General features: G+C 39.4%; 1 protein-coding gene across 6 annotated transcripts in view; it reads left to right on the forward strand.

Annotated features, from left to right (window-relative positions):
* The window catches only part of LOC119031592 (glutamate receptor 1-like), a 67,256-nt gene that overhangs the window by 23,442 nt on the left and 29,043 nt on the right, over positions 1-14,771 (forward strand). For all 6 annotated transcript variants that reach the window (XR_005078641.1, XM_037120169.1, XM_037120170.1 and 3 more), the window contains exons 3-4: positions 5,227-5,466; positions 14,102-14,286. Coding sequence is in view for 5 of the 6 variants with exons in the window: in XM_037120169.1 (XP_036976064.1) it covers positions 5,227-5,466; positions 14,102-14,286 (425 nt within the window). In the remaining variant the exon portion in view is untranslated. The remainder of the gene's footprint in view (positions 1-5,226; positions 5,467-14,101; positions 14,287-14,771) is intronic.

Consider the following 14,771-nt stretch of genomic DNA (forward strand, 5'->3'; position numbering starts at 1 on the left):
ACCCACGTGTAAGTCACTTCAGACAAAACAAACAGCCAATATAAATGTCACAATCAAGTGTTTGTTGCTGGGATGACGGCTCATTCTGTTTCCGACCCGGCTGCGTGTCATTCTGGGAAAGCGACAGCGAAAAGTGTCCGTGATGGGAATGCAGAACGACGGAGTGAAACAATGACCTGATCGCTGGATGTGTGTCTCCGGGCCGCCCTGTCTCGTCTTTTCAGCAGAGAAGCAAAAGCAGTTGAGCCGTGGGTCATAGTGAATGGAACCAGTGGAGGATGATGATGGTGAAAGCCTCTGGTTATAAGACGTCCTCACAATTACCCACCAATACCCCTCAGCTGAACAATCCTCCTTTGATTATTATTTGTCAAAGACAGATGTGCTGTATGGATGGATGGACGGATGTTGTCAGGAGGATGAACAACTCTGTGGGTAGATTCGGTCTCAGCTGTGGGCCCTGTGGCGCTTGGTGTCGTCTCTGGGCTGTGTTTAAATAAAGCTCTGTCTAAAAGCCTCAGGTGGGGAGGAGCGAGATGTGTGACGAGAGGACCCTCAGTGGTTACAAGGCGAGGTCGGATCTGTCTGCACGGTGGTATGATGAGTGTCCTTGTTGAACATTTGTCTCCATTGATATTGATATTAAACATCGGTGACGACGACAGAAGGTGTGATGATTTTCTCATCATTGATTTCATGACCAAAAAATAGGATTATTTAATGATTTCAGGCATTAATTAAATGTAGCAGGTACTGTATGTCCCTCAGGGAACAGAAAACATTTGATTTGTTTAATTTTATAATTGTTTATTAATAGATAATTGTAGGCTGATACTAAAAGCTAATACCTGACTTCTTACTACATGTTTAGCTGAGCTGTTCTGGAGCTTTCCACTATATCTTCCTCAGTGAATCAGTTTCCTAGTTATAATGCAGTTTTGGCTGTCCATATTTGCTTTATTATCGACAACTTTTAAGCCAACACAGATGAAACATTTGAAATCCCAGATCTGTAGTTCAGTGACATCTGGCAAACTGAACAGGAAGATTTAATTGAAAACGCTCCAGAACTGATCCTCAGTAGAATTTGAGGTAAATTTATTTTAATCGGCCATCCACGGCAGGTCAAATTAAAGTTGCAAAATGCAATTGCATTCAGTTGTGAATAAAGAACTCCAAATCCTGTACTTAAAGGAGCATATCAACTTTTTGGGAAGTTCTCTTGTTAACAGAGACAGATAGAATATTGATTGATGTCAGTTTTTGTTTGGTTGTTTTTAGGCTAGCTTAGTAGCACAAATACCGGAAGCAGAGAGAATCTGCTGGTTTAGTTCCACCTAAAGTGAATTAAAAAGCACTTACCAACAGACTAGCCTTGTTCCGAACCTCTTAATCGCCTTACTTTCAGATTTTTCCTGCTGTTGTTGAAACAAACAAAACTTTGAAGGGGGCAGTAAGAATGGGGTCATCATCTCTCTGTTCAAGAGGCAGGATAACGGCAACAGAAGAAGAGACAATCAAATGAGGATAGCATGGATGAGATGTTTGAGCTGTACAGGTTGTTGTCTTTGAAACTGTGCAACATGAAACGTTTACGTGATGACAATAGTAAAGATTATTCACTGTGTTTTTGTTATATATTTTAAAATACACTATAATAAAACTGAATGATTATGATCAAGTAATAAGAATAAGATGTATGAACTCACAGAGCTTGTTGATTACAGAAGAACAGTAGTCCATGTATTTATAACATCAATTAGCTTGACTTTATCTCATAGGTTGCACATCTTGACTGCCATCATGTTGTTGACCTAAACACAAATAACTACACAGATTCCCAAGGCTCACAACATCTGTCGCCTCTCTGCTGCCTGACCCTCTTTGATGAAGGAGTGATCTGTCGTCCCAGTGGGAAAGCAGCACTAATACTAAGAGACAGATACCTCGTTAGCATGATAGCATTTGCCCAAAGGCAAACATCTATTGTTAGCATGATAGCGTCGCCCCAGAGGGAGTGGTTGTTTCCAGTGTTAGCATTGCTCTGAGGGGCCAGGCTTGTTGTTAGCATGTTAGCGCTGGCCGATGGCGATGTGAGGCTGCACCAAGGACACACACACACACACACACACACACACACACACACACACACACACACACACACACACCACACATACAGACACAGAATAGATGCAGATATCTGTCTAATCCTGATCTATTGATTTGTGATCTGTTGCTCATTTGATTTAATCAGGTGTAGATGGGCAGCTGGGTTGTATGGTTCAAAAGTAACTTGATCTATTGAAACGTTGTTTGCAAAAATGTATAATTTGATTTTGTTGTTCCTTGCTTTATTTTTATTTTTGTAAAAAGTATTTGGAACCCCTTGATTTTAAGACATTATGACTTTATTTGTGGCACCACAACATTGGGATAAACTTAATGCTTAGAGAATATCTAAAAAAACAAAACAACAGTGGATGAAATCAACTGAGTACATTTATACAAGTACTGTATTTAAGTACAGTTTTAATGTACTTGTACATTTCTTCAGTATTTCCCTTTTTTCCCTTTCCCTTAACTCCACTACAGTTCAGACAAATATTGTACTTTTTACAATGTACTACTGCTTTATTTGATAACTTAGGTTACTAGTTATTTCACTGATAACAATGCAACATAAAATCAACAGGTAAGAAATGGTGAATGTTAGCTGTTCACAGGCGCTGTTAGCAACATGGCTATGGTTAGCAGTAAAAAAAACTGTAAGAATTCCAGTTTGACCTAGAAATCCTGCTCTCAGTGCTGTGAAAAGGCAGAGTAAAACACCTGGCAGTATTGATAAGTAGGCAGGTTTTTGTTATTGACTGCTCTTGTAGAAAGAATGCTTTGAAGCGTCTCAAGTCCCAGTGGTAAGAGGAAACACGTATCAACGGGGGAACAGACAACACTGGAGCGCTCTCTGTAGAGTAAATGCCCGTCTGTTCGCTCTTGTTTTACCTCGGTTTTTATCCCTCTCCCTTTTCACCTCCTTTCCCTCCTCCATCAATCGGTTCTTTCTCTTGTGCAGTATAGAGTTTCCACGTTATCCGGTGATAATGACCAGGCAAACAAAGCCTCTTCCTGTTTTGTTTACACAATGGCAGATGCGCTTTCTTTGTGCTGTAATTTGGCTTTTATTTTTGTTGCAAAAATCTAATCTGCAGACAGGTCATCAATTGCAGGTAATACACTGACTAGGGATAAGTACCTCACTCAACCCCACATCAAAAGACCCCAACTATCTCTTTAAGCACAAAATCTGAGTACTTCTTCCATCTTTGAAACTGATGAAAATGGTTGATCTTTAGACTGTAATGATTAAGAAGACGTGCAGCCGTCAAGAGGAGTATGTTTTCAGGTGTTTGTTTGATTGACAGGTGTCTCAAACTATCCTACTTAGCTGTACTGGATGCTTCGTGCGTATTTCTCCTCCACTCAAGTTTCATTTGTTTTTGTCCAAATGAGGATGTTGCATGATGCAGGTGATGCCACAGATAGTGTGGACATGTTTTATACAGTGTAAATTGGATTGTACCCACAAGACCATAAAATAAGATGATGATTCACTGAACTACTGTGGCGCCTCAGCAAGAGAGTATTATTTTGTCTTAAGACTTAATCCCTGGCTGTGAAGGAGCCCTGCAAGAGTAATTTGATTGTAGTCATTGTGTGTATGGGGATTTACCATGTGGAGGCCTTTTGTGTGAAACAGGAAACTTTATTGGCTACACAGCAGCAGATAAGTCTGCAGCAGAAATTGTGTCTGTCTACCATGAAGATAAGAGCACTTTATCATCTGTTAGCTTATTACCAATTTGAGATTTTGCTTTTCTGTGTTGTGTGCAGATTAAAGAAACAGACAAAAGCAGATAAAGCAATAAATGTGCATAACAAATGACAGTGTGTATGTTGACTTAAAGAGAAATGAAGAGGAGTTAATTAAAATGGAAAAGATAAACTGCCTAAAAATGTGACAAAATGGAGATGTCACAGTTTGGGGTAAAGCTTGAATGTTATTGTCTGGCTGGGGCAAATATATTCAAAGACCATTCTTACCAACTGTAATTAACAAAACTATTAATGAGTTAGTATTCTCAACAATAGAATCTAGTTACATTTTACAAAGATACATTTTCTGTCTTTCCGCGAACACGTGCCTCTTTTTTTTCTGTTTGTACCTGTATGAACCACATCAAAGATGAATTCCATCTCTCTGTGACAGACGAGAAGTTTGTGACATTCACTGCGATCACAGAAAAACAAGTGTAGGAACTATATTTTACTTTTGGTTTGTCTGGTAACCCGGACTTTAGGGCGAAAAAAGGAACTGGAGCTTGAAAACAAGACAGACAACAAGACAAATTAGATTATTGGAAAGAGGAAGATGTAAAAGAAAAGGACAGAAGGTGAAAGAGAGGGCAGAAGATGGAAGAATACATCCTGACAGAGAAGGAGGGATGAGGAGGTAGAAAAGGTATGATAGAGGTGTATTATGCTCTGTGGATGTTGGTGTGAAAACATAACAAGGACTTACTTCAGCACATAAATACCTACATACTATAATACTATGCAAATACAGACGTCAACCATAAACGCATATGTATGTATATGGCCTTTTATCCATTACGTAAATGGATACATTTCAAAATGTTAAACGTCAAGATAGAAAAGTAGAGTCAGAATCCCAGTTATGACAGCTAAATTTCAACACTGCTTTAGAGCTGCAGGGCAATCTTAAAATAATGCACACCCTCACATCGGAAAATGGTTTCTGTAGTCTTGTAATATTATTCGCTTAATATGAGTTTGAATTGTGCCATAAATTATTTGTATTATAAAGTTACTATGATGTGAGACTGAATATAGTGATTTCTTCTCCTGGTTTTAAAGGCTGCAATACAGTAAATTGATGTTGTTTTCTAAACTTCCCGGACTGTTCAAGTTGCTCTAACAGTCTTTACCCCCATTGGCATTATGACCACATTACTGATGATTACTGATCTAAAATCTCATTGTTTTTATATGTTATGAAAGATCCAATAATCATCCCCATGAGATTTTTGCATTATCGCCTAGCCATTACATTTATGAAGTGCTTTTGAGACGATTTCAAAATATTAAGATATATATTGTGTATTGTACTATAACCTAAAAATATTCTTCCTCTGTTTCCTTCTCTCCCAGTCTGCTCTCAGTTCTCAAAGGGTGTGTACGCCATCATGGGTCTGTACGATCGGCGGACGGTCAACATGCTGATGTCTTTCTGCGGCTCTCTGCACGTCTGCTTCGTAACGCCGTCCTTCCCTGTTCAGACCAACAACCAGTTCGTCCTGCAGCTGCGGCCCCAGCTTCAGGAGCCCCTCATGGCCCTGCTGGAGCACTTCTACTGGACCAAGTTCGTCTACATGTACAGCTCCGACTCAGGTGAGGACAAACTTCAGATTACTTTTATATACATCTTAGAAATGTATATTTGATGGCTGCATTCCATGTCAGTGAAGGAAGTAGTGATGACTGTACAGTGTGATATGAGGATGTGGGGGGTGGATGTTTGTCTTCATCTCTGACACATGCTTGAATTTACGTTTATGTAAGAATAGCATCTGAATAGCTGTTTGCCTCTGTAAAGCCTGCTACTTCTTATTATAAAATCAGTTACAATAACAGTAAGTAACCTTAAGCAGTGTCTCAAACTATGCAGTGTTTGGTTATTTTTTTTCCATTCAAAGTTAAGCAACTGTTTTTTTAACTCAACACTGCCATCAGATGTTTAAAAATTTAAAGGGAAAGTGAATGTGTCCTGTGACCCTCTGGTAGGCTTTTAATGTGAAACATCTAAAGGAATTGTTCAATTTTTGATAGCTTAAAAGCGATCCAAAAATGGGTAAAAAAGAGGAACTGACTGGAATAATTATTGACAAAAAATATATTACTGTTAAATGAAAAGGAAAATGTGGAAGCTTTTAGAAATATTATTTAGTATACTTAAAAAATAAGATGAATTAGAGATAAAGGCCTGTCTCTGATATAAGGCATCTGGTAAATTAAAAAACTATTTCATGAATAAGATAACCTAAACTATTAATTATTATCTTTAGGTTGCATGATGCTGATCTAAGAATTTTAAAAATGTTATTGTTTTGTCGGAACAAAACAACAGTCTAAAAACAAAAGACCCTTCATTTACTGTCATGAATATCAAAGAAAAGCAGCAAATCTTCAAATTTAAGAAGCTTGTTAAAATGAAGATAAGATTGTTTGATAAGTTAAGGTAAAAAAAAACAACAACAAAAAAAAAACTCAAACTTCTATCCAGCACCTTATGCCTGTGATGTCCAGATACAGTCTGAGCCACAGCATGGAAAAGATTTAACTCAAATTATAAATAAACAATAAGATTTCATCTAATGAGCATTAAACTAAACCTGGCAATCTCAAAACAGATTTTTATTCTTCAAAATGCAAAAGTTTCTGTTCAAAAATAGCTCATAATTTATCAGAATTCCCAAAAATTCGACTTTATATAACATGAACAGATGCTTGTTCCATGGAAAACACAACATACATTTGTGGTAGTGTCATATGTTAATATGAGGACGGTTACAGTCTCCTAATCACTCCATACAGAAGTTTGCGGCTCTTCACTGGAGGTGATGTTGAAAAGTCACAAGTAAAGTGTGAAAACTTTTTTCATGAATTTGAACTGTGCATAAAAACAGGTGGATGGAAACGTTTAATGAAGGAAGGAACCTGCAACAGTAATAAAAACAGATTCAGACACTTTTGCAGAACACCTGCAGCAGCTTTTTAAAAACTTTTCAACCAGTCTGTACAGAAAGTGCAGAGACGTCAGCGAACATAATGACGGTGTTTGACAGGAAACTCTCAGTCTTCATCATCTTCTTCTGCTTGACAGCCAGGAAGTTCCCAAACTGTGAAAAGGAAAAAAGAATCACATTTAGAGACACAAACTGTGAATTGTACATTGAAAACTTCCCCTGACTCAGACTTCACCTCCAGCTCTTCCAGACAAACAAACAAACAAACAAACAAACAAACTTAGAGAATTAGAAAAAACTGGCAGGTACTCCCGTCATCTCCCCCTCTCAGCCGGGTCTAGTATCTCCCCACGGCCTGTGATCTGACATTATAGTCCATTTGACAGTTGGTGGCAGACTCTGTCTAATCTTATTGCCTTTTACATCTGCCCAGGAACCATTGGTAGAAGTCTATCTAGTGTAATAGTGCGTAACTGTCTGCCCCGGCGGTGCAGTCTGTCTAATGTTATTGCTCCTCAACATCTGCCGACGAGACATTAGATATTTGGTGGAGGAGGAAAGGCTTTCCTGAGGCCAAGAGCCTCTAACTCAGTGTTGGTTATGTCCACCATCAACGTCTGCGCATCAACAGCACAGTGCCCCCGGTGGTGATTAAAGAGAACGATCAATAAACACATTAACTAATAGAAGATGTTTGTGTAAGAATTTTATTACCAGAAAAAAGAAGGCATCACATTTTCACAGGCAAAAGGAAGACAGGCAGAAGGAATTAGTGGAGGAGTACTTAAACTTTACTCAGACACTTCAATTTTTTGTCACTGTCTTGTTTCCTTCTTCTTCTCCTCTTTTCCCTTTTTTCTTTCTTCTTGTTTCCTCTCCTCTCCTCTCCTCTCCTCTCCTCTCCTCTCATCTCCTCCTAAAAGTTGTTGAGTGTCTATTTTCTCCTTGGTTGCTGGTATAAGACTCTGCACCAGACCCTCTTATAGTGTGTGTGTGTGTGCGTGTGTGTGTGTGTGTGTGTGTGTGTGTGTGTGTGTGTGTGTGTGTGTGTGTGTGTGTATGTGTGTGTGTGTGTGCGTCCATGCATGCGCGTGTGTGTGAACACTAAACAGATGTGTACCAGATCAACAACCCAAACATTTATTGCATAATGAACTTACAGCTTTGACTTTTATTCAGTACACACACACACACACACACATAAAGAAATGATTGTACCAGACTCATCCATAATTATCGTCCTGTCTCGTTGCCATGGCTACAGTTTTGCAGTAAAGCCTGCTCCATGTACAGCGACTGCGTGCTGGAAACAGTAACAGTGAAATAAAGTCATGTCTTCTTCTTCTTCTTCTTCTTCTTCTTCTTCTTCTTCTTCTTCTACTACTTTTCCTCCTCTTCTTCCTCTTCCTTCTCCACATCCTCCGAATTTGGACCCATACTAGTCCAAAGTAAATTATCTCAACCTCTATCATGAAGTTATCATTGACTTCTGGTGAAGCCATCAGATATTTTCTGTGAGAGCTTTCCTCTGGTAATGGATTGGATTTGTATGGTGCTTTTCAAGACACTTAAAGTGCTCTGACAGGGTTCCAGGTTCCATTCATTCACACACAGTCATACCAGTGGTGGTAAACTATGATAGTAGCCACAGCTGCCCTGGGGCAGACTGACAGAAGGGTGGCTGTCAGACACATTCACACGAGGCAAGGTGGATAAAGTGCCTTGCCCAAGGACACAACGACCATCACACAAGTGGCAAGGGCACCCGATGTTTGCAGGTCATTGTTTACAGTCTCATTAACAGCATGAAATGCAAGAAAGCAGTTGAAGAAACACCCCATGTGTACCTTGTTTTAAAAAGGGATCTGTGTATGGATACATTATTAAGATAAAAAAAAAAATGATTTGATCTTGCCTTTGTGTTTCACCTGGTATTTTTAATGCGTTCTCATTATCCTCATCGAGATCAGATCTCTGTCCTTTGTGAGGAATTTGAGGTGGCTACTCATCAGCCCCAGACTCCCTTAAACAAATCACACATTTTTTGTGAATTGTTCAGATAAGAGAAAATAGTAAAGATCTCTTAGTCACAAGACATCTGAACACTAGCATTGAACACGGTCCTCCTTCCTCATCTTCCTGCTTATTGTCGTCCTCTCTCCTTCTTCTTCTGTTTCCTGAACTGTCCAGAGGACTGAGAAAGCTTTTACATGTTCCTCTCTTTCCTCGGTTGCAGTCTTTTATTTTGGTCTTTTTCCTGTCTTCCTGCCCATCCTAAAGGTTCTTTTAAGCAAGGCAGTTATTCTCCAGTGGTCGACGTGGTTGTACTGGACAGCACAGTGTTCAGTCAACCCTTCCATTGATTCAAAATAAAACAAAACAAAACATCAGACAGCAGGATGGACAGCCAGACAGACAGCAGCTGCTAAGAAAACCAGGGAGAGGACAGCATCAACTCGCATGACCAGAGACCATGTGTAATTGAACATAAAACTGACTTTGTGGTTGACATAACTGCTGCTGCATCGCTAGACTAATGTCTCGTGAACACTCTGTTAGCCACGAGACATGCACGTTTACACACACACACACACACTCACACACACACACTATTATCTGCATATTCAAGCAGGAGCACAAACAATGAAGTGAGGTAGAGGGGGCAGTTTTTTTTAATGTTATCTTCCATTTCTCCAGTTGAGCAAACAAATGAAAAGGGATCTTTTTTTTTTTCATCAACACGTCAGATGTTTTTGTGTTTGTCTTGATGATTTGATCCTTTAGTTTCCAGAAGTTTTCCCTCCATTTGGCCTTGAATTGGGTCAACGTTGTCCCTGAATTGACCCCATGTTTGCCCTTAGTTAGCCATGAATTTGACTGATGTTGTCCTGGCCTTGATTTGGCCCTGTGTTGTATCAAACAGACAGAAATGTTGTAATGAGCATCCGAGAATTGCACCGATGTTGCCTCTGAGTCAGTCCCATTTTCTTAAGTTGGCCCCATGTTGGCCCTGAATTGGCCACATGTTTCCCTGAGTTGGCCTTGTGTTGTCCCTGGGTTGTTCCTGAGTTCGCCCCTTGTTGGCCCTGTTTTATCCCTGTGTTGTATCATGCACACAGAAGTGTTTTAATGGGCTTCAAAGGACAGATGGAGGCTGGTGCTGTAATTCTCTGTAAGAGCTCTGCTGGGACAGAAAAGACTGGGAGTGGTGGAAACATACTGGTACAATCTCCTCTCCTCCTCCTCCTCTTCCTCCTCCTTATGGCCTCATCTCAACTTTCTATTTCCCTGTTTGTCTCTCCTCTCCTCTCCTCTCCTCTCCTCTCCTCTCCTCTCCTCTCCTCTCCTCTCCTCTCCTCTCCTCTCTGCATTAATAGTAGATGCATGCAGGATTTTGATGTAAATGAGATGCAGAATGGGGAGCAGAGTAATGTCTATATTTATAAAACTCCTCTTTCTCTCTCCATCTCTTGCTTTATCTTCTTCTCTGTCTCTCTCTCTCTCTCTCTCGTACACCTCCTGTATTTGTATCTTTAATCTCTCATTGTTTCTCTTGCTGTCAGTGTGGGTGCGTTGCTCTGCTGTATCTCTAATTGAAGGTTATACATTATCATTAATGCACACTTGACTTGTTTTGCTCATTGTGTGTGTGTGTGTGTGTGTGTGTGTGTGTGTGTGTAGCTCAGCCTTCTCAGCAGCTGTAAACACTGTCACTATGTGGATGCTAATGAGCAGTTACCTGTCAGAGGTCATCACATAATCTCTTGTCACATCGCAGCAATTACGAGCAAAGTATCCTCGCTGTCCTTTTTTTCTACATCAGCAGGGTGATTAATCACTACGTGGCAAGAAGCGTGTAGGCAGCACAACATTTCAGCCATATGTGATTTATGAAATTATAATGTAAAGATGCTTTAAAGGACAAGTATTGTTTTAGACAGATATTAAGTTGTCTTCTAAATGTTTTATTGTGCCAAACACACAGTTTTAGCTCCTGCCTCTATGAAGCCCAGTCTGCTCTGATTGGATCGTGGAGCCTCTCAGTAGTTCCCAGAAGTCAGCTGCAAATACCAGCAGCACTAACATATTGTAAATCAATGAATGAATAAATCATGTATTAACTAAGAACTAAGCCAAATATCATACTTCCGTCTCTCTGTGTTCATGTATTTAAATTGTCGGCTAAGAACTTCCTGGAACTATCTTATGTGTTCGGAAATCACGAGATGATCGGATTGTAGTGACTCTCTTTGCACAAAGACTCTGACCTGAACTCACACTGCTAACTGTGTTTATGGTCGGCTCTGCCATTAACTTGGATATATCCCTGGTTTGCAAAAGAAGTAACTGCTGACTTTATATCCTGGCGACTGAGTTGATTGGATCTCTATTGGATCAATCTCTAATAAAGGACAGATGTCTTTTTAATGTGACAAAAGCATGCATGCACTATTATTCATGATGCACTGTTTTGACAGAAAAAAACAACTTCTCCTGCTGCTCTAGCTTTCTAACAAAAACATTTTTCCCTCGTCATTCTCTGACGACAGCGTTCATCAACCATGCAGTCACAAATACTGTGATTTCCATCTGCCTGCTGGAATTTTAATAAGCGCTATATTTTGTCTTTTTGTTGCAGCGTAAACAGTACAGTTGCAGTTAGTGTGTCGTATAATTGGGTTCTCTGAGTCTGAACAAGGGAAGGACACACAAACCGTTCACGCACACACTGACTTTAAGACACACTGAGGTAATAACCCTGGAGGAGGTGTCGCGGTGTGTGTGCGCCAGACAGTATCTTTGAAGTTCCCTTTTCACTGTGTCTCTGTTCATCTCTCTCTACTCTTTGAAGTCTATCTGAATTTTGCTGACTTGTCTTTTGAACAAGGCGTGTGTGTGTGTGTGTGTGTGTGTGTGTGTGTCTGTGGATGGGTTGGGTGTATGTATAATGTAAAATGCTGATGTGATTACTCTGTGTGTTGACTCATAGGGTTTCAAACCACAGAGCAAAAAACTGCCTGTTAGGATATAGAAATGCAGTGGGATACATTGAAAGATGCATTAATGAGTTTATTTTTTGACCACTAGGGGACAGACAGAGGATCATCCAGACCACCTTCCCTTTAAAATTACATTCACAAGTTGGATCTCAGTTTACACCCAATACCAGAGGTGGTAGATGGGTGTAAAAGAGTTTGACATTCATTATAAGAGACTGGAGTTCATGATTTGCTTTCTTAATAAGAGATACCAAAATCTTTCCTGAAACTAAACAGAGTGTTTTAATTGCTTAATCCCAACCACATTTTAACCACAGTTATGATAAATAAAATACGTAAATACAGCGACATAAATAAAACAATCTGATTTTATGGCCGTTGCTGGAATTAAATTAGCTGTATATGTCGAAAATATCCCATTGTTAGTGTAATTGGAAAAATTGGGGGGAAAAAAAAACAAACAAACAAAAAAAACAACACAAAAATCTAAAATACTACTAACTTGCATGATTATAAAGGCCCCTTGCTGCACCTTTTTCAATTAATTAATTTTTGCAGCGATCAGATTAAAAACACTGCTTCTTATAATCCGAAAAACTCAGAACATCTGATCTCATGATCAGGCGACTCATAGTGTACAGTATAATTTTACAATTAACCTTCTAAGTTAAGTCCCACCTAACAATGATATCCGTTTAATTGTATGCGATGTTCTGAACATTTTCAGTGCTTTATGTTGCTGTCAAACAGCTTTTTCCTTTTTGGCACTGCATTCCAAGAGCACAAGTGAAATGTAGTGTCAAAGAAAAAAGACTGTGATGCATACAAACCCCACATCATAAGACCTGGACTTTCTCTTTAATGTGCCTCAGCTTGATGCCTTTTCAAACAACTCTACATTGTTCTGTTTGTGTGTTTGCAGAATTTAAACGCTTTTTCTGGTAAATGAAATCCAAATTCCCTTTCTTCTTCCTTTGATGTATTTGGTCAAAAAAGGGACTTTCTGCTGTTTGGTGATGAACATGTTCTCTAAGGTGGGTTTATCAGCGGGCTTCTGAGGAAAACAGCTGCTGGAAACACTGAGACTGAACCAGACAGAAAATGTGCTGCTAAGCCAAAACTAACCGCGAAAAGAGGATAAAAAACTCTGCAGAGCTGCTTTTTAAATAAAAATGCATCTATAGACGACAATGTTGGCCAGTTGTTCAGTTTGTTCCAAAAGTTTGATTCAGACTGAAATATCTCATCATTTTTTTATGGATTGCCATGACATCTTGTGCAAATACTCCTGAATTTTTGGTTTTATTTGAAAATCAACACAGCTGTCCGATGTATTGCTGTAAAATTCCCTGTGCCTCACAGAGCTGCTAGTATTGGTGGAGAGTCTTATTTTTCCCTGCATCAGGTCTTCCAGGTTTTTACCATGAAGCCAGGTTGGTGTATTTTGTTACTGCTGACAGTCTGACTGTGTGAGGTTGGGTTTTTCTCTGCTTAAATAATGGATTACAGCTCAGGAGGGGAGAAAGTGCAAAAGATAAAAGACTCAAATGTTGCCCTGAAAAGCTTCACAGATAAATCTCATCTGAGATATTTTAATATCATCACCAGTATTTATTTTTTCTTATTAACTCAGGCCGCTTAAATAAAAATAAAACCATCACGAGTCTGCGTCAGCTCAGTGTGTAGCAGCTTTTTGAAGTTAAACCCAGGCCAAGTCCAGCCTGAGGCAGACAGCGAACATCACAAGGGTTTGATTCCACTGGAAAAAAAAAAACAAAAAAAACAAAACAAAAAACAGCTTGACATTCAGTTTGAGAAGCCACAGCCTCTTCAAAACCCACTCCTCAGTCTCACACATGAAAAAATGTCTTAGTGTTGGTTGTGTGTTTGCCTGCTAACAAGGCAGACCGGGGAGAGGAGAGCCGCTTTGAGAAGTAACCAGGCAGACTGAAGCAAGATGAAATAGAAAATACAAATATATCTGATGGACATGTTGTTTGTTGAACGGAAATAGATGTGACACAATTGCGGTGTTATTGGCAGTTAGAATTAGAGGTTGAGAATTTCTCAGACACTTCAGGTGAAAACGTAAATGTTCATGGACTGAATAAAATCACTGAAATAGGAGACAAATGTATTAATTGTAAAGAACTGAAAATCATATAAATCATCAAACATCTTGACGTCAATTATATAATCTAGTCATGTCCTAATGATTATATTCACATGAGGATAGTTTGATGTGAACACTGATTCAGTGTTATCTTATTTCTTTCCCAGGTCTGTCGGTGCTGCAGAGGATCTTGGACACGGCGGCGGAGCACAGTTGGCAGGTCACCTCGGTTAACTTGGACACTCTGACAGAAGCCGCCTTCATCAAGCTGCTGACAGATCTGGATTATAAGAAGGACTTTCAGATCATCATCGACTGTGAGCTGGAACGGCTCAACTCAATCCTCAACCTGGTAAAACACTCAATGATCCGCGTGTCAATAAATCATATGAGTCTGGTCTGAAAACATCACAGTGGACGTCCTTTTTCTTGCAGTATTATTATGGCAAAATATACCTACATCATAGCATGAGGGGTGTAAGAAGTTATTTTTGTTTTTTCTTGCTTCAGAGCAAACAAGCCTAGTAGTTAATTTCAGTTATTCAATTTCAGATACATGTAGTGCGTCTCTTTAATCTGTGTTAGGATAATTGTAAACAGCAGCAGCAAGATAGTGATGATAACATCACTGTTCATCAACTTGATGATGACCGTATTTCTGCCATGCCAAAACAATAACGGCTAAAAAAGGATATGTAGCATTAAAAATTGAGGAGCTACCGGCCACTGCACCTTCATGTGCCACTGTTGTGATAGCATTACAAATACGTTACTATATGAACATACTTTGTGAAAAAAATCTGAAAACTCTCCAGATTTGTATTCATGGGTGAAAAT

The sequence above is a fragment of the Acanthopagrus latus genome, chromosome 13 (assembly GCF_904848185.1).
Source record: "Acanthopagrus latus isolate v.2019 chromosome 13, fAcaLat1.1, whole genome shotgun sequence".
Classification (NCBI taxonomy): domain Eukaryota; kingdom Metazoa; phylum Chordata; class Actinopteri; order Spariformes; family Sparidae; genus Acanthopagrus; species Acanthopagrus latus.